General features: G+C 36.8%; 1 protein-coding gene and 1 pseudogene across 1 annotated transcript; both read left to right on the forward strand.

Annotated features, from left to right (window-relative positions):
* Positions 1–4,041: 4,041 nt before the first annotated feature.
* Positions 4,042–15,353, forward strand: CCN3 (cellular communication network factor 3). The gene is made up of 5 exons (XM_074201447.1): positions 4,042–4,277; positions 4,363–4,588; positions 6,111–6,362; positions 10,928–11,142; positions 13,852–15,353. The coding sequence occupies exons 1-5, from the start codon at positions 4,182–4,184 to the stop codon at positions 14,146–14,148; spliced, it is 1,086 nt and encodes a 361-aa protein (XP_074057548.1). The 5' UTR covers positions 4,042–4,181; the 3' UTR covers positions 14,149–15,353.
* Positions 15,354–26,698: 11,345 nt separating this feature from the next.
* Positions 26,699–27,470, forward strand: LOC141502931 (V-type proton ATPase subunit E 1 pseudogene; annotated as a pseudogene).
* Positions 27,471–27,805: the final 335 nt, after the last annotated feature.

Below are 27,805 nucleotides of genomic sequence, written 5' to 3' on the forward strand. Positions count from 1 at the left end.
GTGCCTATCAAGTAGCTCTCAAAAAATGTGGCCATGCCACACCTTTTTTTTTTAGTTTGTATTAACTTTATTGTCAGTGATAAAAAATTGCAAATCAGTTAGGTACAATTTGCTATTCTTAAATATATAATAAAGTTATCATATAATTTTCTTTTTTCCCTTTTTTTCCCTTCCCTCTCCTGCAGAGAGGGCTACCATTAGACAAATATGTCTTTATGGAAAATCATTCCATACATATTTCTATTTATCAGTTCTTTCTCTACATTTTTAACATTTACTCCATCACTTTCAAGTCTAAATAATTCACAAAAAATCAAACCCTAATCTGAAGCATTTCTCACTCATACTGAAAATTTAAGGATCTGCTCCCATGACAACCCTGGTTATAACGAGAAGCTTCCTAACAATCTGAGATATCCAAGAATGGTCTGCCCCTGAAGGAGGAGAGGGAGAAGGGAAAAGAGTAGAAAAGAAAGAAGTGACAAAGATCACCTAGGTTGTGTAGCAAGCTGAAAACTGTTTATGTCCCATGTCATTTCTGAGCTCGATAAAATCTTTGGGAATGCTGTTGGCCCTGGATTGACCCCTGAAAGTCTATTCTAATGCCAAGTCAATGCCAGTATGGATGATGTTCAGGAAGTCAAAATACATTAAGGCCTTGAAATCCCTTTGACAGTTGATCCATTGAGTTCTAGGGTAGACTATATCCCTTGAGTTTGTTTTAGATGTAAAAAATAGGCTCAAATCATTAGAATAGCTCTGAAACTGATCCTGGACTAGGTTTTGCCAATACAATTATGCCAGATCTTTTTAAATTCACATGAACATCCATGGTTACCCTATAACCCTGGCTGTTATTACAATGTACAAATGAAACAGAATAAAATGGAGAAAACATATGTTGTACAATCTTGATATAGGTCAGAAAGAATCTCCTACATTCAGTTAGCTTCTGCCTAAACAAGTTTTTAAATTGCTGTACCCATATCCTATAAGCCTACATAGTTTGATATTAGGATAGCAACTAGAAATGCACCCTTCTCTCATCCTGTCTTCTGTTGCAGGTCCTTAGCTTTGAAATTAAAAATCAGAACAGAACAAAACAAAACAGAGCCTGGAATGATGTCCTATCTTCCATTTACCTGATCTTGCCTGATTTCCTCAGTCGCAATACGAATAATGCCATCAAACACCAATAATTTGTCAGAGGCTGGGCTTAGCATAGTAAAGAGGTGAAATAGTTCTTTCCCCTCTAAGAGCTTACATTCCTAATGGAAGAGACAGCAAAAATACATATAAATATATTCAAATAAGGGCAGATGGGTGACATCTTGGATAGAGTGCTGACTCCAGAATCAAGAGGACCCAGATTCAAATCTGGTTCACCCACTTACTATCTATGGGACCCTGGGCAAGTAACTTAATTTGATTTGTTTCAATTTCCTCATATATAAAATAAGCTAGGGAAAGAAATAGCAAACCATCCCAGTATCTTTGCCAAGCAAACCCTGAATGAGGTCATAAGAGTCAAACAGGACTGCAGCAACTGAAATTGAAATATATCTATATTTATGTGTATGTGAATATTAAGGTATGTACACTTATAATATTATATATATAATATATGTGTGTGTATACATACATGCACATGTATACCATACACCATGGAAAAATAATATAGAAAATGATTCAAGGTAGTCAACATAGGAAGCAGATGAGAGACTGAGGGGTAGAGTACTTTGTTGAGAAACAACAAACAAGATGGATTGCAGAGTATGTGTGGGAAAGGAATGCATAAGAAGACTAAAAAAATAGAAAGGGACTAGGTCTTGAAAAGAGTTAAGTGCCTAACAGAGAAATTTCTATTTGATTCTAGAGATCATAGGAAGTCACTAGAGTTGGTTGAACAGGGTAGTAGTAACATGATCATCCCTACACTTAAGGAATATCACTTGTCCACTCTGTGGAGGATGAATTGGGATGAGGCCAAATATATGACCATATGTGGACTGAGCCCCAAGTCCTGTTTTGGATTAGGTGAGAAATGGGAATCACACTCCAGGATATGGGGTGCTTGTTTCAGTGTACAGTGCCAGAATATTATTCTCTCTTCCTCCCAGAGGAACCATATGTCAAGTACCAAGAGGGACATCTTATTTTCATTTACTGTACATAATAAACTCCTGGGAACCTCTACCTTGAGCACACCCACTAATCTAGGAGTGTGTCGGAAGAGGAAATGAAAACCTCCCATCCCTGGTGTTGAAAGAACTGCCCTCTCTCCCACTCTCTCAACTTTCCTGGTTACACCCTTTGATACAGATCTGTCTCATTTAATTCAAACAAATCAGACTTGTTGGAGTCTTGGAAGTACTAAGTGGTAATTCCAAGCAACTTACAGAACTTCATGGAAGTCCCTTGCACTGACCTCATCCTTCTCAGTGGGTGTTAGTACATGGGCAAGTCTGGCTTTTTGCCAGTTGCTTGTGATTCTCTACATGCCTTGGAATGGAGAGGTAATTTGTTGCTTTTTTTTTTCAGCCTGATTACGTCACAAATTTTTCCTATAAAATATCCTTCAAAAAGGATCCTCAGAGGGCCTCAACATATTTTCCCTGTGAATAACAACAGACAGTAGAGAGACTGATGTATGAAAAACACCCAGAAGGCAGCACCACCCTTTCAAACATAAAACTGGCCCCACCATCAGATCCTTGATGGTGGGATGATGGTGGGATTGCCCCCAAGGACTGTTCAGCTTAGTTTATGAAATAGTGGGAGATGAAAAGAGGAGGGGTTTTTGGGGGGGTTTTATGTGCAAGAGACATTTATCTGTTAAATTCTCCTTTATAACTTGAGTGACTACACAAAATAACATCTCAACTGCATTAAGATCTTAAAATGTTGAGTTCTTTCCTGATACAGAGAGAGAGAGAGAGAGAGAGAGAGAGAGAGAGAGAGAGAGAGAGAGAGAGAGAGAACTAGTGGTCTCCCTCCCAAATTGTGTTTTATATCTTTTACATTTACTTGGCAGGTGTGTGTGCTAGTTCCTCAGTACAACCTAAGTTCCTTAAAAACAAAAGCAATCATTTTTTTCTTTGTATTCCCAGCCTGTAGAACAATGTTTTTGGATATAGTAAGTGATTAATGTATGTCTGTTGAGTGAATCCATGGAGTTCCCTCATTTTATAGATGTGATAAAAACAACTCACAGAATTGATGTGACTTTCCTAAGGTCCTAAGGCATTGTAACATTCTCTCTCTCTCTCTCTCTCTCTCTCTCTCTCTCTCTCTCTCTCTCTCTCTCTCTCTCCTCTCGAAATTTCAGTTATCAGTCAACACTTTTAATCCTTTCAAATTAGGCAGATAATTATTTCCATTCACTCTGAAAGGGATGGAGAAAGGGGGTCATAGAGAACAAATGGAACAATTTGTGATAGAGAGCTAAGAACATCTGGACAGCAGCATCTCCCTACCATTTTGACACACTTTTTTTTAACACATACAGTGAAGACACTTAAACGATGACAAACTTGAATGTGCTTTCTCTTCACTTATGACTAAGCAGCCGGGCCTCTTGCCAAACTCAAACAGATGGTCTCAAACTCCGTACCTCCCTCAAACAGGAATTCAGTCTTAAGCACCCCTTGTTTCAAACAGTCATGCGGTTAGAGAAGAGGGAAAGGAAGATGGGGGGGGGGCGTAGATAGAGTGAGGTAGTGCTTTTTTGGTCCTGAGAGATGACAAGGGAGTCTTTTCCCTTCCATCCACCGAAGTGAGTCCTCGGAATGCGGGCTCCGCCCCCTAGTCTGAGCACCCAGAAAAAGGTCGGTCCCCACACAGGCGTGAGGGCGCGCACAAACACACCCCAGCACCGCGCCCTAATCCTCCTTTCACCACCGCTGCTGCTGAGACTGCGGCTGCTGTGGCTGCTGTGGCCAATTACCATAGCAACCCTGGGGTTGCTAATGTAAGCCCATTACATGCAGCCTCCCAGCCAATCCCACCCTCCCTCCTTCCTCCACAGCAGCCAACCGGCTTCCACTTGTCCCTAGACGCGCTCTATATAATCTGCTTTAGCAGCTATAAATATGAATTTTGCGCGTGAGAACCAAAGGAAAACGGACAGGGTGAGTTGAGAGAGAGAAAGAGAGAGAGCTTGCAAGAAATCCTGAAGGACCATGAAGTGTGGACTGATGCCCCCACCAGGGATGAGCCTCCGGCTACGAAAGCAGTGTCTGTGCCTCAGTTTCTTGCTCCTCCTCCTCCTGAACAAGGCAAGCGATGCTCCACGCCGTTTCCCGCGGGGCGCTCCTGCTCCATCCACCCTGACTGAACAGCCTTGTACTCTTCTATTCGCAGGTCGTCCCAGTGCCCAGTTGCCCGTCTCCTTGTCCGGGCCTGTGCCCAGTCCAGCCGCCCGCCTGCGCCCCCGGGGTGCCGGCCGTGTTGGACAGATGCTCCTGCTGCCTGGTGTGCGCCCGCCAGCGCGGGGAGAGCTGCTCCGAGCTGCTGCCCTGCCAGGAGAGCAGCGGCCTCTACTGTGACCGCAGCGCCGACCCGAGAGCTGAAGCTGGCATCTGCATGGGTAAACCTAGTTCGTACTCCCCTCCTCCCCTTCCCCTGGACTCGGGGCAGGGAGTCGCCAGGGACCTCCTGCAGTTCCTCCTAAGGTCCTCATCTTAACTTGGAGATTCTTTTAAGGGGGGGGGGGAGGGCGGTGAAGGGACAGAGCAAGGGGAGGGAAATAATCATGGGAAAAGGTAATTGAGAAAGGACTAGGGGGTGGTAATGGGCATTCGGTTTACAAGAGGACACAGAATAAAGGGAGGGGGCAAGAGACTTCCATAGTAGGTAAGAGCAAGGAGAGTGTGGGGGTCTAACAAAGTAAAAAACCTCCATTTTTGATACCCTTGAAGAGAATTTAGAGAGATGATGGACAGTTCCCAGCACAGTTTAAAGCCTGTTAGATCATTTCCTTTTGCTATTTCCAAAGGGAGAAGAGGGAAGGAAAGGATAAAGCCCTGATTCTGCATGCAAAATAAATATAATAAAACAAAACAAAGTCCATAAAATTCCCCAAGCTGTCATCTAGCAGGTTTGTTTTCACACCTGTATATTATATGTTGTTTAAAAAAAGGAAAAGAAAAGCCATCTCCAGATCACCCAGAGAGTTGGATGAAAGCATCACAGCAGGTTTTTCTTTGCTGTATGTAGGACAGAAATTTCTTTCCCCAATACCTGCTCGTAGACATGCTTTTTTGTTTTGTTTTGTTTTGTTTCACCAGCTCCTAACCTAGTGCCTTAACTGTTGAATGAGGAACATGGCAAAATAAATCCTACAGAGAAAAAAAAAATCCCCCTCTGAGTTTTGTCAAGGAAAGATGATTGTCGACCTAGAATTGGTTGTAGAAATTTACCACTTTTATGAATGGGCTGTTGAGTCAGCCACCCTAATAGCCTTGAAAAGTCAACAAACATTCATTAATTATCCATTCCTATAAGGTACTTTTCAAGTCACTAGGGCTAGAAAGAAAAAAATGGAAAACATCCACTGTTTCCTTTACTCAGAGTAAAAATTAATATTAACTGAATCCTAAAGTGTCCAGACTTAATTCACTTTATGACCATGTGAGCTGGTTAATAAGTCTTTCAATTTGTCCAATCACCAGTGCTTAAGGAAGTTAGAAGGAGTGTGAGGAATGACCTACACATTCAGGACCACAGAAAGGAACCTCAGAGATCAGCTTGTATATCCTCTTTAATTTTATAGCAGAAGAAACTAAACACTAGAGAAGTGAATATAAGATCATACTATCATATAGTTTTAGAGCCACAAAGAACTTAAAAGGCAATCTCTAATTCACGCCCAGCATCATAGCCCATGAAATCCAACTAAAGTACAATCAGTGCAGTTCAAAATGATTTTTATAATTTGGATACAATCTCAGCTATCAGACATATCTTAGCAATTTTTTTTTGGCCTGGAAAATGGATGAACAGGAGATTTTGACCATCTTCAGAAATTCTTTATGTAATTGTTGTGGTTTGATTTTTTTTTCTTTTATGCCCCCCACTTCTCTCTTTCACCATGTCCCTGAATATTTTAGTTCTGGAAGAAGATAATTGTGTGTTTGATGGCATAATTTACCGGAGTGGTGAGACCTTTCAGCCAAGTTGTAAATACCAGTGCACCTGCAGAGATGGGCAAATAGGCTGCATTCCTCGCTGCAACCATGACCTGCTGCTTCCTCGACCCGATTGCCCTTTCCCAAGGAAAGTGGAAGTTCCAGGAGAATGTTGTGAACAGTGGGTTTGCGACCCAAAGGAAGAAGGGACTTTGGGAGGCCTTGCTCTAGCAGGTGAGAAACTCATTAGGGCTGAAGGTCACTGGGCAGGGGCCTCTTTCCACTCTGTGCCTGCATGCTAAAGGCATGCATACTCTGGGGTCCCAAAGGGAACATTTCAGGATGAGAATCTGGCCCTCATTTGTTAGAATTGTGGCTTTGCTTTCCAATTTGCTCTCTCTAAGAATGCTGAGTGTCCCTAAAATCCAACCCAAGACACTGTAATGAGCTCACCAGATACCAAAAATGGGAATCTGCTAAATAGCTCTTCTCCTCCATGAGCATAATTCATAGACTTAAATAATTCTTATTTTTACAGTCAAGTAAACTGAGGCACACACAAGTAGTGTGGCTAAGGTTACCTAGAAAGTCAGTTTCAAAGACAATTTGGAACCAAGTTATCTGACTCCAAATCAAACCTTGGTAATACAATAGATATGTGATAATAAAGACGTTAAGTATGGAAAGTGAACTGGTCCAGAAGTTAGGAAGATCTGTGTCCATGTCCACCTCTGTCACCTTCTGACTGTAACTCCCTAGGCAAATCACTGACCTTCTCAGTTTCCCTGGCAACAAACAAAGGGCTGACCTGAATTCACAAAGGAGATCTCTTACCAGGAGCTACCTACATACATGAAATCCTAGGAAAAGGAAAAATTTTTTAAAATGTTAATATTAAAATAAGTTCTATAATTATTATGAAATATCTACTAACATAAAGGAGATATATTATAATATATATTAGCTTATATTAATAGTCATCCAATTCAACAATGATTTGTGAGATACTTTCTATGAAATTGGCATTATGCTACTGGCACATCAGTGCTCTGGCACTGGAACATCAGTGAAGCAGAAAAAGAAACAGTCAATCTGAAAAAACTTATTAAGCACCCACTATGTAGCAAACAACATGCTAAGTATTGGGGATATAAGGAAAGGCAAAGAAAGTCCCTACACTCAATGTGTTCACAGTCTAATGGGGAAAATCATAATGGAAACAACTAAGTTGTTGTTCAAACTATACATAGGAAAAATTGGAAGTAATCAATAGAGAAAAGGCATTAAAGAAGACTGGAAAAAATTCCTATAAAAGAATACAATTTTAGATGGACTTTTAAGGAAATCAGGAAAGTTAGGAAGTGGAAATGAAGAGGAACAGAATTCTAGTCAGGAGGGACAGCAAGAGAAAATGCCCAAAGTTGGGAGAGAGAAACCTTCCCTCAAGGAGTTCACACTCTGCTAAGGGAATGCAATATATGTGAACAGATATGTGTAAAAGTGATGATTTGCACTTTGAATTGGGTTTTCACATATATCTCATTTTAAGCATCCCCTCCATGATATGAATACAGATCTGTGGCCAGATAGATGTTCAGATGCCCATTTTACAGAATTCAAAACCAAGTCTCACAAAGCTAAGTGAATTATCTGAGTTCACACAGCTAGAAGTAGCAGAACCACTTTTGGATTCAAACTCGAATTTTATATCACCAAAGTACTTTCTTCTGACTATAGCACCTACACAAGTCACTTCCCAGTTTTCCTAGCAACAAAGGTGTTGATCTTCATTGACAGAGGAAATATTGACTATCTGTATTTTCTCTTATACAGGGTAACCCTCCTTTTTTGAATGGTGATACTTTATTTGCATGTCCTTAAAATAGTTTCTTCAACAAGTAATCTCATCCCTCTCCATGTTCTACAGAAAAATAATAACTTAGTTTAAATTCTACCCATGATGTAAACTATTTATGCATCCTTGAGCAAGTTCCTTCACCTCTCTGTGTCTCAGTTTTCTCATCTGTAAAATGGGAAGATTGGTTCAAATGAGTTCTGAACACCTTACCAGTCTAGAATGATTATTTTAGGGTCCTAAATGATTTGGGAAGAAGTGAAGCCCCAAAGTATTTCCTATAAGGAGCTTAGCCAGTTTCCTTAGTAAGGGAAAGAAATATTGCAGTGTTCTCACTCATCTAGTAGTAGAGATTGCTTTGCAGAAGCCACATGTCAGCCAACAGCTAAAGCTTGTTGGGATCACTTAACAATGAGGTCACTCTTAGTGAGTGTTTTCTCCAGCCAAAGTTACTCATAAGGAACCTACATTTGACATTTCATCCCTGGGTACCATTAACAAGTGATTTAATAATACCTTACATCTGTAGTGCACTTTACTTTCTGTTTTGTTTTTCTCCCTTGACCTTTTCACATAACTACTTGCATTCTCTCTGTAATGAATCCTTGAGAGGCAATATTCCCTAATAGATCCAGAGAGTTAGAATGAGAGAAGGGAAACTAGGGAGTCCTGGTTTTGAATTCTATCTCTGCTACATACTAGCTGTAAACATTGTTTTTTTATGTGACTATGATCAAGTCTCTAAAAATTTAAGTTACAAATGGCTTAGTAATCTTCATCAGTGGAGGAAGTTTCTATGCCAGGAATTACTTACATGGATGACGTGACAGGTTCAGATGATGAAAAGAGAAAAATAAATTAAATTTGAAACTTGATTTAAGCAGAGTACCATCTTTCTTATTATTTAGAATAATCTGCTTCTAAGTTTGTTGAGCTGACTTAAGTTAATAAAAAATGAGGCTCAGAAAACTGAGGTTGTGGGATTCAGCGCACATTGCTTAACCTCTAAGTATTATTCTAAGACTATAAGTGTTAGAGAAGATACTGACTTGTATCTATTAAGGGAATTGCCTCAACTATAAGTTCTCTAAGCCAATATGCCTTCCCTCTGTTAATTATTTTCTATTTATTCTCTTGCTTTGCATATATGTGTTTGCATGCATGTCTCCCTCATTTGATTGTAAGCTTTTTTCTTTTTTAATAAGACAATGTGGTTATGGGACTTGCCCAAAGTCACTAAACTAGTAAGTATCAAATGTCTGAGGCCAGATTTGAATTCAGGTTCTCCTAACTCAAGATTAAGTGTATTATCCACCACACCACCTAGCTGTCCCCAATTGTGAGCTTCTTCAAAATTTCTTCCTCCCCTTTTTGTCATCCACATTATTTAGTGCTAAATACTTGCACATAGTCCTTATCCCTTTCCATAATTATTTGTGTACATTGGAATATTCCTAACACATTGACTATTTAGTTAAATTTCACAAAGATTTTTGTGGATTATATTTTTTCCACTAAATAGCACATTCCTAAGTTAATATGACATAAAAAAGGAGGATAAAAATTAACACATTTACTTTGTAAAATGCTGCTGACTTTACTTGTGATGAACCTTTTATTTGGAGATGTGAAAATTATCTTCCAACTTGTACTGAATTGTTCAGTGCAACTTACAAAACAATAAATCAGTAATGATATTTAACAAATAAGGAAATAGAATCACTTAGATTGGGAATTGGTCTGTCCCAAGTCATATATAAGCATAGAACTGAAGTTTTAATAAACCAAAGAATCTGAGTCTGTCCTTTGTGTCATGCAGAAGTCCTCCTTGAATCCCTCTAGTTATCAGTACGTTGTCCCTCCTTAAATTATCTTAAATGCATTTATATGTCCCACCCCCAAGAAAAATGAAAATTTCATAAAGATAAAGACTATTTTTGTATATTCCCCCTGCCCCTTTCAACTTCTAGCAGGAATTTCCCCAAGTCCATCTGGGCTTCTTGGACACAGACACAGGGTAGATGAAATGGGAGACATCAATTCTATTACTTCTGGTGAGATGGAGGACTATTAAACCCGTATTCCCTCTGATTGGATTCTAATGTCTTCCAGGCTTTACCATCTCCCCTGCCACTGCTACTTTTATAAATTGTCCTTCCTTAATTCCCATGTGAGTTCCTTAAAAACGTAGATATCCTGATTTTTTTCTCTTTATATTGTTAGCACTTAGCACAATACTTAGTACATAGTGAGGGTCTAATAAATGCTTTTTAAATGAATCATTTACTCACTCATTCATTAATGCTCCTACAATTACAATGTCTTTACCATTGCATCTACTTAATGATTTCTTGTTGAATTGTTGAATTAATTCTGTCAAAACTTTCATTTCTACCTTCCCAAAGCACACTTGTGTTTTTGTTATTTGTAGACTTGAAGACACTATTTCCTCAAGATTATCAGCAATTAAATCTCAGTTTTTCCATATACAATCCATACCTTAAAACACCAGGGGTACAATGAGCTGCAGGTGGCATTCTTGGAAAAAGGAAGTTAACCAATTTCTACCTTAACTTTTTATGGTGTTATTTGGTTGTTTTCAGTCATGTCAATTCTTCAAGGTTTCATTTTGGGTCTTCTTGGCAAACAAATTGGGTGATTTGACATTTCCTTATTCAGGTCATTTTACAGATGAGGAAACTGAGGCAAATAGGATTAAGTGATTTGCCCAGGATTACATAGCTAGTGTCTGAGACCGGATTAGAATTCTGGAAATTGAGTCTTGCCAGCTCCAAGCCTAGTGCTCTGTCTTCTGAACTACCTAGCTTCCCTATCTTACCCTAGCTCTCTCTCTCTTTTTTTTAACAAGTAATTGTTGGAAGGGCCACTTTGTGAATCCTGTTTGCTCCTCCCATAATGTTGACAGTGTGTATATTTGTCAAAGCTTACAGGCAAGAGGCCACATTGGGAATTGGTGTGTCTGACTCGAGCCTCAACTGTATAGAGCAGACTACAGAATGGAGCGCTTGTTCTAAAAGCTGTGGGATGGGATTTTCTACTCGGGTCACCAATAGAAATCGTCATTGTGAGATGATGAAACAGACTCGTCTTTGCATCGTAAGGCCCTGTGAACAAGAGGTTGAACATGCCATTGAAAAGGTACATCCTATTGAGCAGGATTACTAAGAACAGCTCTGTAGGGGAGTAGTGGATATGAGAAGACATATTTTTGAAACCAGAGTAAAATGGTGTTTGTGAAGGGAAGTTGGGGAGGGGGCATAAAAGAACTAGCAAGAGAGATCAAGAAAAAGTTATATCACAGATTGGAAGGCACCTTATGGGTTAGACTCGCTATAAATCAGTATCAGAAAGTGCAAATGAGGCCAGACTGCTTATCACTGAGATTACCCAACCATTAATCTCCTCATTTTCTCTTTAAGTGTTAGAATGTCAGCAACTGTCATGTGGCTGATTCAGAAGAGAAACAGAAAACTCAGAAATAGCTAGACAGCATTTTTATAGGATTTAAGGTTTGCAATGTGCTTAATAAATATTATTTCAATTTTTCCTCATAAGAATACTGGAAAATATGCACTATTATCCTCAACAGGAAAAATATGACAAATAGTGGCTAAATCACTTACCCAGGATGATTCAGCAAATAATTGACTGAGGCTAGAATTGAATCCAAGTCTTCCTGACTCCTAGACTAGTACTATCTCCACTCTACCTCCAAGCTGCCACCCATTAGTGCTTTTTAACATCATTGAGGTTAGGAAAGTTTGAATGAAGCATTCCACCTCATCTCTGAGAAATGTATAGAATTCATTTTCAGCGAGGGATGTCTCTGTTTTGGTATAGTAGACTGAATGAGATGTCTTCAAGTTCATCTAAACGAGGGACAGGAAATGTCCAGCCCATGGGTTGTATAAGGCCAATGTTCGGATGCTATCATAGTAACCATGAATTTTAAGTCAGAGATGGGACTTAAAATTCATTAAATCTAGGAGCTTTTAAGGGTAAATTAATTAAATGTTTGACCAAATATAGCACATGAATGATGTTATAAATATCCAAATAACCCTTAGCAGAAAAGAGGTTCCCACCCCAGATTTAAACATTATGATTCTATAATCATTAACATACTAGGAATTGTTACTTCAGTCTAATGCAATGTATCCCAACATTCTTTGATAGAGATTTCTTATTAATAATTGTTAGTCAGAAATTAGTTCAGATTAATGCAAAGATATGGTTATAAACACAATATAGCAGTTTGATAAAATAATAGTTTTCAAACTTTTGGCATCAAGAACCTTTAGGTTATATCTATTGATAATCAATCATTATCAGTCTTTTCTGATTCTTTGCAACCCCATGTGAGTTTTCTTGTCAAAGATACTAGAGTGGTTTGTTGTTTTCTTCTTTTGTTCATTTTAGGAAACAGAGGCAAACAGAGTTAAGTAACTTGCCCCACAGTCATATAGCAAATAAAAGTTTGAAGCTGAATTTAAACTCAGGAAGATGTGACTTCCTAACTTCAGATTCAGTGTTCTATACACTGCTACGTAGCTGTCCCTATTGATTTTTATCATATTAGAAATTAAAAGCAATTATTTTAATTTACTTATTTCATTTAAAATAACAGTAATAGGGGTGGTTAGGTGGTTCAGTAGATAGAGCATTGGCCCTGCAGTCAGGAGGACTTGAGTTCAATTCTGGCCTCAGACACTTAATAATTACCTAGCTGTGTGGCCTTGGGCAAGTCACTTAACCCCATTGCCTTGCAAAAACCTAAGAAAAATAAAAGAACAATAATAAACCCACTGTATATCAACAAAAGCAGCATGGTTTTTTTACAAAAAAATGACTATGTTTTCATTACTATTAGTGATAAGAGTAGAGCTATTTTACATATTTTGCAAATCTCTTTTATGGTTGGTTTAATAGAAGACACCTATATTCTCATATCAGTTTTTATATTCAATCTCTTGTGATTGTTGTTATTCAAGTGTATGAAAAAGGTCCAGCCTCGTCCAAATATATAGTTGGAAAAGGAGAAATAATAGGCAAAAAACATCTTAGTAAAATCATAAAATATTTTTTGCCTTCATGGACCTCTTGAATGGTATTGGGAATCATCAGGAGGCCTTCAAATAACACTTTGAGAACCACTGTTAAAAATAATACTGGTAATAAAAGGAGAGGACCAGATTTGTAACCTCCAAAGAGCTAAAATTTAATAGCTCTTCAGTTTTTGAAAGGTTTCGGCAAATAGATTACTTTAAAAGTCCTTTCAATCTATTTTTCCAAAAATTTGGCTTTATTTATTGCTTTCTTTCTTCCAAACTACAGTTATTTTCCATATAGGAAAGATACTCTGATTAGCAACCAGTTTGGTATCTGGCAACCTTTTTTAAGTTTCACATATTTTCTAGACTAGTGTTTCCCAGCTTAAACTATTACTGCAGACTAGCCAAATATCTCCATTCCCACCCAATGACTAACTTGCTCTGCACTCTGTAGCCTATGAGGGGTAGCTCTTAGTGGATCAAAAGACAAGAAAGAAATCCATAAAAAGAAAGTTCAGAGGGATTATGAAAAGGTATAATTTTATTAAGGTTACACATTCTAAAATGGAAGTGAAAGTTTTATGGACCGGTAAAAAAAAAAATTGCCATCACTTCTACTTAGGAAATGTTGCCCTAACCTTCCTGGGGATTCTAGAAATTGACTTTGATACTAGATTGCTCATCAGAGGAAGAGTCAGTGATTACCCTAAGGTTATACCTCATTTCATACATCTCTCATCTCTCTCTCTCTCTCTCTCTCTCTCTCTCTCTCTCTCTCTCTCTCTCTCTCTTTCAGAAAGGAAAGAAGTGTCTCCGCACAAAGAAGTCCCTTAAGGCCATCCACTTACAATATAAGAACTGTACTAGTATCCAAACATACAAGCCCAGATACTGTGGCCTATGTACTGATGGCCGTTGCTGCACTCCACACAATACCAAAACCATCCAAGTGACATTCCATTGTCCCCAAGGACAAACTGTCAAAAAGCCTATGATGCTTATCAATACTTGTGCCTGTCACACCAACTGTCCCCAGAGCAATGATGCCTTCCTCCAAGAGTTAGAATCAAAGCCTAGAAGAATGAAGATATAAGCTGTATAGACAAGGTAGCGTGCTGATGGAGAAACTTTGGGAATAAGCCAAAATATGACCCATTCATTTGAATGTGACATGAATGAGTTAAAGATCTTTGTCCCCACTTCAGCAAGTATATAACATGTTCTCTGGTATTACTTATAGCTAGCCATCTTATTTTGTATTGCCTGCGAGGAAGGAGAGATTTACAAAAATAAAACAAGAAGTAAAAATAGAATAAAGGTTAGGTAAAAGATAAAGTTCAGTGACAGGTTAATTTTCTATGTTTCTGTTTAGACAAACTAAATGTGTTACAATTATAACAAACAGCTCTGCATTTTTCCTTGGCATGCTGTACACATTGCATGATGGTGTCCTTTTACATTTGAGTGTTGGATACTTGTTTCATAATGTCTCAAATGAGAGGATTTTCCCAGAATGACACCAACCAAATTACTATACAATTACTTTATTGTAGCCACATTAAGGGATACTCTGCTGTTTATCCATCTGTATGGGGAACACTTAATAAAAACAAGATCTGAGTTATCATGGATAATAGCTCTGATACTGCATTTCTAAAAAGTCAGTACAGAGACTATTCATTTATTTTTGACATATATTGCATTATAAGAGGTATGCAATGTCTATACTATATATTGGTCACTTAATGGAATAACTGACATCTGAAAGCAAGTTAGTCTGGCTTTACAAGTCATTGTAAGTCCTGCTGCATTTCAAATGTTTTACAGTCAAGAAGAAAAACAGAATACTCAACAGGCAGTAACCCTCTCCACTAAGGCCAATGTCACCTCCAAAAAGCTTTTATCCTGTCCATACATTCATTTGCATTGCCATTCTGAAGTATACTTTAGTTGTCTGTGTTGTTTTCAGGTGCACTTATAGCTGAATTCCAGACACAAATATTAGCAACTGCTTATTCTACAATGATGTTATAAACCACCAGAATGGCATGTGATCCCAAAGATGGGATTAAAGTAACTATGGCTTATTAAACTGCATATGACACATAATAAAACACCCTATAAATAAAATATATGTGTACACATATGTGTCCCTATGAGTCTGCAAGATAAGCTATACAATTAAATCTGTAAGTTTCTCTTGTTTTGTGCATTGAATTTGTTTTCTTGTTATGTTAACAAAGCATTAATGTAAATATAGAAATTGTATATTTTGTAAAAACATCCTTTTTTATTTTTCTGTACTTGTCAAACATACTGAATAAATAAGTTTTGAAAGTGTATGATTTTGCCAGAATTTGTTCAAGGTTCCTGTTAATTTGTATTTTGAAATTAACCACCAAAACCCATTGCCATTTTCAGGACTGAGTGATGATTGGACTTGTAAACATGGGCAATGATACAATGACCCTTATTTGTATATGAAAATGGTAACTTTTGTAATCAGATATTTGTAGGCAAACTTACTAATTCCTTTATAAGAAGTGATATAGTTTCTTGGTGCAAGATATTCAAATGAAAACTAAAACACATTTTTAAGAAAGATTTTATTTATTTTGAGTTTTATAATTCCCCCCCCCATTCTTGCTTCCCTCCCCCCACCCCCCACAGAAGAAATTCTGTTAATCTTTACATTATTTCCATGGTATACATTGATCTCAGTGGAATGTTATGAAAGAGAAATCATATCCTTAAGGAAGAAAAATAAAGTATAGGAGACAGCAAAATTGCATAATGAGATAATGTTTTTTTTCCTAAATTGAAGGCAATAGTCTTTGGTCTTTGTTCAAACTCCACTGTTCTTTCTCTGGATACACATGGTATTCTCCAATGTAGATAGACCAAAATTGTCCCTGATTTTTGCACTGATGGAATGAGCAAGTCCATCAAGGTTAATCATCACCCCCATGTTGCTGTCTTAGGATGTACAATGTTTTTCTGGTTCTGCTCATCTCACTCAGCATCAATTCATGCAAATCCTGTGTTTCCTTGAATTCCCATCCTTCCTGATCTCTAATAGAACAATAATGTTCCATGATATACATATACCACAGTTTGTTAAGCCATTCCCCAGTTGAAAGATATTCACTTAATTTCCAATTCTTTGCCACGACAAACAGGACTGCTATGAATATTTTTGTATAAGTGATGCAAAACACATTTTTTAATTCAGATTCTTCTTCATATATTAACCAATAGTCATCAAGCATTTATCAAATTAGATACTTAGTGCTATACTAAAAATTGGAAATAAAAAGAAAAGCAAACCTAGTCTTTGCCTGCAAAATGTTTACGTTCTAATGGAAGAAACATGAATATTAAATCAGAAAATAACTAGATACTTATGAGTTATATGCAGAATTGATGGAAGTAATCTAAACTGCTGCTTATATATTCATACATATGAGTATATATTTTATGTGTATATATATATATATATTTATGTATGTCCATAAGGCTAGATTTGTCATTTCATTGATGGGAAAATCTCCCTAAGGTGGAAATTCCCCAAGTGAAACTTTTCTGATAATCTATGAAACATTTTGTACCCATAGTCCAGCATCTCTACAAGGATAGGTGGAAGGTGAATTTTTCTTCTTCTCTTGGGCATGGAGTGATAATTATAATGTCAACCATCTGTCTTGTTTTAATGTTCTTTCATTTACATTAATGTAGTCATTATTCATATGCATTTCCTCTGCATCTGTTCAGACTAGTCATCTCAAATTTCTCTGAATTTCTCAATATGAGTGAAGATCTTTTCCCACTCCAACAAATGTAATCACACCTCCTCTAATAAATCAATCAAAAGTTTAAAAGCTGATGCAAAAACATCTTGTGATTGACTGAAAGAATCCAACAAAAAATTGAGTCTTTGTGTAAAAATAGCAATCAGAGAATCAGAGAATCAGTCAAAAGATGGATTAGTCTATTGGTAGAAGAACTCTAGTTTAGAGTATTCCAGTTTGAAATATAGAACCAAGACCCAAGAGGGAATTGGAAGATTTGAGTCATAAGTAGGGAGAATGGTTTATCAAAGAGTTATTGGGAAAACTGAACTTATACCAGACAATATATCTATCTAGAATCAGAGAAATTGGACCAGTAGGATACAAAACATTTTTCCAGTAGCAATGGTGATCTGGGTAAAAGTAGCTTCAGGGAGAGTGACCTAACTATGAATTCTATGGAGTCACTGCCTCTCAAAGTCCAACAAAGAACAAGACCTGAGGAGAATTTTGTAAGAATCCTACAATGAAAGAGGAGAGCTCTCAGGAACCAAGAACTAGAAGTTCTCCTTTGGCACATGTGTGCTTTGTGATTTAAATTTGTGTCAATTCCACCTATAGTGCAATTGTATATTTTTGGAAAAGTGCACACTAGACTTTTGTGGGGGGATGTTCTATACCAAATATTTGTATTATGTCAATAAATACCTTCACTAAAAGTAAATTAAATATGTCTGATTTTTAGTGGGAAACAAGCTGTAGAATGCTCACAAGAACTAGTACTAGAAAAATAGTCTCTCCGGGTTACTCTTAGAATACTGAAAAAGACTTCTAGCCATTCATTAGAGACCCAATTTGCTAGAGTAAATAGAAGTTCTGGAGAAGTAACCTTAGTGCTAGAGGGTATTAAAGTCATCATTATCATTTCTTACCGACATGTGTACTCTTGCCCCATGAATTAAGAATACTCTTCTATATCCCTAATCTACTACCACTCTGTAGAGAGAGAGGGAAGACTTTAAGGATTCTCCTGGGATCATGACTCCTCTGTGTACATTTCCTAGGGATACAGGTACAAATGTCTTAGCTATTTGTGCAATGTGAAGCTGACAACTTCATTGTGGAAATTAGAGAAGAGTAGATGAGAGTGAAGAATTTTCACTATTCTTTGTGACCAAGAAAAACACACACATAAACAGACACACACACACACACACAAGCACACAAATGCACCAATCAACAATTTGCAAGTTGAGAATCAGAGGGATGACAAGGAATTTGGTTTCTGTTTTTAAAAAGAAATTCACAAAAACATTCATATTTTACCAATACCTATTTTTAAAATATTGGTGGTCATAACAAAAATGTTAAAGCCAGTGGCATTGTAGTTTTGATTAACAAGATTAAATATTAAAGTTTTAGAAGGAAGAAATAAACACTATAAATTGAGGGCTTCCCATATATAAATTTAGTTTACTTCTTTATATGAGGATATTGTTGTTCACAGTTTTGTTTTGTTTTTTCCTTAAAAGTACAATGACATAAGTCAGGAGGTAGCTTGACTATGGATGTATTAGGTTTTAAGTAAGACAGTTTCATCAGCCTCACTCCTGGAGTCATCAGGATGGCTGGTGATGACCCCAAATGCAGTGAATGACCTTGGCAACTTTGATGTCTAATTAAGCTCTAAGCACTCCATTGTGCCTGCTTCAGCTACCTTCATGGCCAGTGAAACAAATTGCTTTCATTCACACATTCTTCTTGGGGAAGACTTCACATGCTTGGGGTAGACACCAACCCATTTCTCCAACTTACTGATGGGTTTGAGATCAATCCAGTTTAGCTCACCTACTGAGAAAATTTTACTGGTATATGACCACTGCCCATACTATAACTTCTTGGTGCCACAGGTGAGAATTGGATGAATCAGGAGAACATCAAAAGTAGATGAGCAGTCTTGATCTTGGTAAACCCTCACATCAGAGATACTAGTGCTTCCTGAATGTCAATTGATCAAGAAATCAGTAAATATTTATTAAGTATCTACCCTGTCCTAGGTGCTGGAGATTCAAAGATAAAAATGAAACACTCCGCTCTTTCAAGGGAGGATTTTTACATTCTATCAGAGGATTCAGTGTGTATATATCACATTATAAAAGAAAGATAAAAAAACAAGGTTCTTTGGTTGTCTTCATAAGAATTCATGCAAATGTGATCATGTCAGAATTAATGGGAAACAATCCAACAAAAACTGGGTTCTATTAAAGATTTAATTTTATGTCCTCTAGAATCAGGAAATTTTTAAAATATAAAGGATCCTGGAAATGACTGATCCAGTATTTCCTAAATTATATTATACAGAACTTTTATTGTACAATTCTTTAGATAATGATATTAATATTGATGCAAATAATATTTTTCTGAAATATTAAATATGAATCTACAATGGACATATCTAAATGTAACTGTTGATTTTTCCACAAACTAAGACTATAGGGAATGGAAAGAGAAAGCATACTCAATTATTTCACTGTTAAGGAAAGAGTAGAGAAAGACTTGAAAGAGACTGTGGCTTGACTAAGGTCAAAATGAGAGACCTGGAACTTAAACTCAGATCATCTGATTTCCGCTCCATTACCATTATGTTCTGTCTTTTGAGGAGGATCAAGATGTATCCAAGAAAACATTTCTGGAATTTTAATGGAAAGTCGTTTGGGTAAAAAAACAACATGATTTGCTATACAGATGTTTGTTGTAGACACAACCTTTCAGGAATGTATCTAACATATCAAATGAAGTAAATTATATTTGCAGCAACTATAGCAACTATAATTGTGCTATTTTTATTATGTTTGTTCAAAACACAAATATTCAATTTCACAAGCAAATGAATAGGTTGGTCATCTAGTGATAAGTGATATAATTCTATACTCGGATTAAAATTCTCACAAATGTGGGCATACCCTTCCCAAAACAGATAGTCACATTTCTATGCCTCCTCTTCCACTGCAATTCTTTATGTATCTTTATGTATCTTTTTGTAATTCCTCTGTGCAAGATCTATCTGATCCTGGCTGTTTTCCTATTTCCTAAACTTTGGAACAGCATTCAGCATTACACTCTGCTCTTTGCTGCATTTCTTTTCTGGTATGTGGTTCTTTGAGGAAGTCTTTTCTACCTCTTCCCGCATTCAAATTATCTTCAGTTAAATGTTGTGAATTACATCTTTGTAGCCACTTTCAGGCCTCTGATTTTCATCATTCTAAGACTGATCAAAAATCATAAAGGATCAATAGAAAGATGGCAACAGCTAAAAAATAACGTATTTATGCCAACAAATAGCTTAAGGTCATTAAAAACTCTGCAAGGTATCCTGAAAACAATCCCTCCTGATCTCCCAAAATTTAGTTTTAGGTAAGTCATTGACCATTTGTAGAATCTGTTCAGGTTTTATATACGTGCATACACACATATGTTGCATAGATAGATACACTTGTATGTATAGATAAGTATATAGTTAGGTCTATTTATGTAAATATGTACATACATGTAATATATTCATGACATGTTTATATATTTTAAATGCATAGACATATATGCATATGTATATACATATATATACATATATATATATATATATATATATATATATATATATATATATACATATATATGTCCAGAAGTCTAAAAGACTGCACTTCATCATTGGTTAGCAGAAACAATCAGTTACAGAAAGCCAACACATACTCCAAAGTCTCTCTAAGACATTTCCATTAAATGTTATCATGACTACTCTGAAGCAGGTTCCTCATTCTGTTCCACATGGGAGGTAGCATTAGATGTGCTCAGCATCTATAAGAGGTCCCCTTACACATTAGTAAGTCAAAAAAAGCATTTATTAACTTCCTACTATGTTGCAGGCAAATAGAGGACAGTTGACAACTGAATCTGGAGTCAGAAAGACCAGATATTAAATCTGACCTCAGACATTACTAGCTATATGACCCTGAGCGAGTCACTTTATCTGCATAAAAACTGGAGAAGGAAAAGTCAAACCATTCCACCATCTTTACCAAGAAAACCCCATCCAGTTAGTCCACAGATTCTCAAAGAGTTAGACACAACTGAACAACTGAACAACAACAACAAATATAACCCTCTATTCCCAAGGAATTCATAATCTAATGGAGGACCTTCATGGCGTCCAGCTATAATCTCTGCTACAGGAGGAGGTTAAGGATGTTGAATCACTTGAATTTTAGTGTACTAAACATAAATAGTACTAAAGTTAATTGGATATTCACTCTAAGTTTTGCACCAATGTGGAGAATAGCCAGGAGTGGCAGCTACCAGTCAGCCTAAGGAAGGACAAACCAGACCAAGTCATAAATTAGTAGGTCAAAACTTCTATGCCAATAAGTAAGACTTGGCAAGATAGGAAAGCTCAGTCTTAAAAAGGAGACTAAAGGGGAAGCTAGGTGGCATAGTGGATAAAGCACCAACCTTGGAGTCAGAAGTACCTGGGTTCAAATCTGGTCTCAGACACTTAATAATTACCTAGCTGTGTGGCCTTGGGCAAGCCACTTAACCCCATTTGCCTTGCAAAAAAAAATCCTAAAAAAAGGAGACTAAAATAAAAATTGAGTAGAAATTCACCACATAAAGTACTTTAAACTATGTTTTGTTAGGGTATAATTGGAGGTGTCATACTGGTCACTCAATTTCTGTCTTTAAATATCTGAAAGCTTGCCATGTGAAAAAGGGATCATTCCTGGACTGTATGGCACTTGAAAAGGAAGAAAAGCAGGGAGAAGAAAATGGCCTCTAAAGGTGTTCAACTGAAATTCTCTAAATATTCTTGTACAATTATTATTATTATTATACCTTGAATTCAGGTGTCATAAGTGAAAAACAAATAAACAAGGATGTTGGGGGGAAGGGGAAATGGTGACTCCTAAACCATTTTCCTAATTAATTCAGGTAAGGAAAACAGATAAAGATATTAGTCACTGTGAAACATAGAAAGCAAGCAGTCATCTTTCCAAAACAAGGTCAGAATATGAATCTTCTCTATAATATAACTAACACATGATCAAATTTTGACCTGAACATTTTTAGTGACAGGAAAATCTACTATTAAAAAATCCTATTCACCTTTAGATAACTTTAGCTATTAGGTTGATTTTCCCTGACATTGAGCCTAAACTTGACTGTTTTCAACTTCTAACCATTGTTCTGAGTTCTGTCCTTTGAGATCAAAGGAAACAATCCTTCAAGTTACTCAAAGACAATGATTATGTTCCATATCCTTCTTTTCTTCTTTAGGTTAAACTCGCTCCATTTTTTCAAATGGGCCTTGTCTGGAATGATCTCAAGTCCTATCACCAATTTTACTTTTCTCTATTGGACACTCACCAGCTTATCAATATCCTCCTTAAAAAATTGTTACCAAAATGCAACATAGTACTCCATACATAGTCTGGCCAGTTTTGGATATAATGGGATTGTCACATCCCTAGACATGGAAACTGTCTCTTTTCAATGTAGCCTAAACTTTCAATAGTTTTCTGGATTGGCACATCACATTTGTATTGAACTTGAATTCTACTAACACTACCTAGATCATTGTTAATGTGATACTTAACTCTAACTCCCTGATCTTGTATGAAATTTAGGCTTATCTGTTTTAGCCAAAGCATAAACAACATTTATTCCTATTAAATTTCATCCCATTAGATTCAACCCAATATTTTTGTCTGCCAAGTTCTTCTTGAATCTGGATTCTGACACAAAATGTTAGTTTTCTACCTCAGATTTATTTTACCCTAAAGAAATTGGATATATAAGATAGAATATTGGACTTGGAGTTTAGAAGATGAACAGTTCTATTCCACCTCAGATACTACTGATACTAACTCTCTGCAGTAGTCAAGGAAAGACACTTAATCTTTGTCACAATTTTCTTATCAGGATAATAATATCTGCAGTATTTAATTCAAAGAAATGTTGGAGAAGTGTATGAAGTTATTTATGGAAAGCATTTGGAAAATTTTCAAATACTTTATGGATATCAACTATTTTTACCTATATATTTTATATAATATCATCTATGATTTCATTTGTCACCCATAGCAATACTAATCAGCTCATAGTCAAGCATAGATTCATCCAAGTTGGCATAAGACCATTAATGACTATTTTCTGGGACTGGTCACAAACTGTCTATCATCTCATAGATTTCCCTATCTTTTTTACAAATATAACTTTATCAAACAATTATTTGAACTCCCCTACAATATTCTCCTAAATTTCTAGTATAGCACCCTGTCAAAGATGAAATGAATACTATGATCACTTTTCCTTTTTCTAAATATTCACTGACCATCCCATTTAACTGGAAGTTTGCACACAAGATTTGCAGTTTCCTCACAAGAGAAGGAATTTGAGATCATGTCAACAAGGCCTGGCCTGAGTTTGACTGAACATATGGGCTGACTGAGTCCTTGGAAGTTGGAAGAATAATGAAGCCAATTGTATCATTGTAATGGGCTGTAATGGGCTATAATCCACCCTCAGTTGTATTCTCTTCCCGTATGAAGTTTTGACAAGACTTTGAATCTCTTTACACTGTTATCCTTTCCCTCTCCACAGAAATTTGGAGACAGTTCTCACAAGGCAGTGAGAGTGGGGAGATCAACTGTGCAAGCTTGAGTCCTAGTCTCTGTAAGCCTTAACTGTTTGTTTTATTTGTCTCCTGAGTCTAGGATGCCAAACATTGACCCTGAAATAGACATTTTTAGCCAGGGAGACTATCTTGAGAATTTGTGAGATTAAAGATGCTGGTTCTCTAGATTAGGGTTGACTGGTTACAGCTTCTTCATTAGAAAAGATGAGCACTGATAAGAAGTTGAGCCTAAGCATGGACATTGAGGCCATAGATAGTAGAGAGTTGAGGGATGAAGATTTTACATTGTTCATTAAGTTGTCCCACAAACTTATTTTCTTTTAAAAATTCTTATCACAAATATGCAGAGACAAACAAAACAAATCCCCACATTGTACATGTCCATGTTCAAAAATATATGTCCCATTATGCATCTTAAATATGTCAGAGGTAGGTAGCAGATTTCACCATCAGTCCTCCAAAATTATAGTTTGTTATTGCAGTGATCATAGCCAATTAGTCTCTCCAAGTTGCTTGTCTTTATGATGTTATTATAATATAAATGTTCTCCTGGTTCTGCCCACTCCATTCTACATTGTATCATAAATCTCAGATTTCTCTGAATGCATCTCTATTAACATTTCTTTTGACAGAACACAATTCTATGCATTCGTATAGGGCACTCCTTTAAATTTTAGATTTTAGCAAATATGAAAAGAGTTGCTACAAATATTTTTTTACCTATAGATTTTTTCCTCTTTAATTGATTTATTTGGAATATAGGCATAAAAGAAACATTTATAGATCAAAGTATATACAGAATTTACTGACTTTGGGGGTATAGTTCAAAACTATCTTTCAGAATAAATGGACTAATTTGCAAATCCGCCAACCGTGCATTATTGTATCTGTTTTTCAACAGGCTCTCCAGTAAAATATTATTTTGCTTTTTTGGGGTCACCTTTGACAAAATCAGATGGATATGTAACCTGAATTGAGTTCATTTGTATTTTTCTAATTATTTATTATTTAGAATGCTTTTTTAATGGAACTATTAATAACTTGAATGTCTTTCTTTGAGAATAAGCTATCAATATCCTTTGAACATTTATCAATTGGGGAATGGTTTTTACTCTTATAAGTTTGAATAAATTTATTATTTATCTTGAAAATGAGAACTTTATCAGAAAAAGTTGCTTCAAAGATTTCCAAGTTAATGGAAACCTCCAAGAGAAATAGAAAATGGGCTCAGGCTATGGATGAACTCAAAAGTAACTTTAAAAAGCAATTAAGAAAAAAAAAAGAAAAGCAATTAAGGGAGGTAGAGGAAAATTGGGAGGAGAAATGAGAGAGATGCAGATAAATCAAGAAAACCAAACCAGTGGCTTGGTGAAAGAAATACCAAAAAATACTGAAGAAAATAATATGTTAAAAATTAGTTTAGGTCAAATGGAAAAAGAAACACAAAAGGCAAATGTGGAGAAGAATGCCTTATAAAGCAGAATTTACCAACTGGAAAAGGAGATATAAAAGCTCTCTGAAGAAAATAACTCCTTCAAATGCAGAATGGAACTAAAGGAAGCTTATGACTTTGAGAGAATTCAGGAAGAAATAAAAGTATTCAAAAAAACAAAAATTAGAAGAAAATGTGAACTATCTCACTGGAAAAACAACCGACCTTGAAAACAGATCCAGAAGAGATAATTTAAAAATTGTTGGGTTGCCTGATAGTCATAGCCAGGAAAAGAGCCTAAACTTCATTTTTCAAGAAATAATAATAATACAGCAAAACTGCTCTGAGATTCTAGAAGCACAGGGTAAAATAGAAATTGAGAGGAAAGAGAGCCCAAAAGAAAAACTTCCAGGAATATTATATCCAATTTCCCAAACTCCCAAGTCAAAGAGAAAATACTAAAATCTGCCAAAAACAAACAATCCAACTACCATGACTCTATAGTCATGATTACACAGGACCTGCAGGTTCTACATTAGGGGCTAATAGGAATTGGAACAAGTTATTTTGGAAGGTAAAAGATCTTGGTTTACAACTGAGAAGCAACTACCCAGCAAAACTGAACATCTCATCTTTCAGGGAAAGAGATGGATTTTCTTTTTTTTTTAACTTTACATTTATTTATTTATTATGAATTTTATAATCTTTCCCCTAATCTTGCTTCCCTATCCCCTCCCACAGAAGGCAGTCTGTTAGTCTTTACATTGTTAACATGGTATACATTGATCTAAGTTGCATGTGATGAAAGAGAAACCATATCCTTAAGGAAAAAAATAAAGTATAAGAGACAGCAAAATTACATAAAAAGATAATTTTTTTTAAATTAAAGGTAACAGTCTTTGGTCTTTGTTGAAACTCCATAATTCTTTCTCTGGATACAGATGGTATTCTCCATCACAGATATCCCAAAATTGTGCCTAATTGTTATACTGATAGAATGAACATGTCCATTATGGTTAATTATCATCCCCCATGTTGCTGTCAGGGTGTACAATCATCTTCTGGTTCTGCTCATCTTATTCAACATCAGTTCATGCAAATCCTTCCAGGCTTCCCTGAATTCCCGTCCCTCCTGGTTTCTAATAGAACAATAGTGTTCCATCACATACATATACCACTGTTAATTAAGCCATCTCCCAAATGATGGAAATTCACTCAGATTCCAATTTTTTGCCACCACAAACAGGGCTGCTATGAATATTTTTGCACAAGTGATGTTTTTACCCTTTTTCATAATCTCTTCAGGGTATAGATCCAGTATTGGTATTGCTAGATCAAAGGGTATGCACATTTTGGTTGTCCCTTGGGCATAATTCCAAATTGTGCTCCAGAAAGGTTGGATGAATTTACATGTCCACCAACAATATATTAGTGTCCCAGATTTCCCACATCCCTTCCAACATCCTTCCTGGTCATATTGTCCAGTCTGAGAGGTGTGAGATGGTACCTCAGAAATGTTTTAATTTGCATTTCTCTAATAAGTAGGGATTTTGAGCAATTTTTCATATGACTATGGATTGCTTTGATTTCCTCATCTGTAAATTGCCTTTGCATATCCTTTGACAATTTGTCAATTGGGGAATGACATGTTTTAAAAAAAAAATGGGGGGGCAAGGGGGCGGGGCGCCAGCCTCGGAGGAGCAGCGGCTGACCAGATGGAAGCTGAGCCTGTGAAGGGAAGAAAAGCCAGAGCGCTCAGCCTGCCCAGCTGCTTCATCTCGGCTGCACTCCGAGGCCGACCGCTCCCCAGCCGCCGGCACCATGGCTCTCAGCGACGCCGACGTCCAAAAGCAGATCAAACACATGATGGCTTTCATTGAACAGGAAGCAAATGAGAAGGCCGAAGAAATAGATGCAAAGGCAGAAGAAAGTTCAACATTGAGAAAGGTCGGCTTGTGCAAACACAGAGACTGAAGATAATGGAATATTATAAAAGGAGAAACAAATTGAGCAGCAGAAAAAATTCAGATGTCCAACTTGATGAATCAGGCAAGATTGAAAGTCCTCAGAGCCAGAGATGACCTTATCTCAGACTCATTAAATGAAGCAAAGCAGAGAAGCAAAGCAAAGAAAGAGAAAATGAGGTATCAGGTGCTTTTGGATGGTCTGGTCCTTAAGGGTTTATACCAGTTACTCGAGCCACGAATGATTGTCCGTTGCAAGAAAGAGGATCTTCCTCTGGTCAAGGCTGCAGTGCAAAAAGCAATTCCTATGTATAAGATTGCAACCAAAAGAGATGTTGATGTTCAAGATGATCAGGAGGCTTACCCGCCAGACAAAATAGTTGGAGGTGTTGAGATCTATAACAGGGATTGTAAAATAAAAGTTTCTAATACCCTAGAAAGTAGACTGGACCTTATAGCCCAACAGATGATGCCAGAAGTCCGTGGGGCTTTGTTGGGTGCTAATGTCAACAGGAAATTTTTGGACTAAGCATCTGATGAGGTGGAATCCATTTCATCTGCTGTATTGATAAGTTATAAAAGTATCAAAAATTGAAGAAACAACTATCAATGTTACTCCTTTTTGATGCTTTGACACTGTCCTATGTTCTTCAGTGGAATAGCCTTTGTGTAGAATGCTGCCAGCCTAATTGTTAACTTTGGGAGAGGATTTATGAACTTAAAACTGTTAATCAGAAGTAACTTAATTTCTGATCTCCTATATCCTAAGGGCAGGGAGAATACTTATCAGTTGCATGGTGTTCACAAAGAATCCTCCTTCTGTGATCTGCCTTAGATTGGAGTGAGCTCTGTATGTGCAGTACATTATCCTCTTTGTATTG

Source organism: Macrotis lagotis, chromosome X, assembly GCF_037893015.1.
Source record: "Macrotis lagotis isolate mMagLag1 chromosome X, bilby.v1.9.chrom.fasta, whole genome shotgun sequence".
In the NCBI taxonomy this organism is placed as follows: Eukaryota; Metazoa; Chordata; class Mammalia; order Peramelemorphia; family Peramelidae; genus Macrotis; species Macrotis lagotis.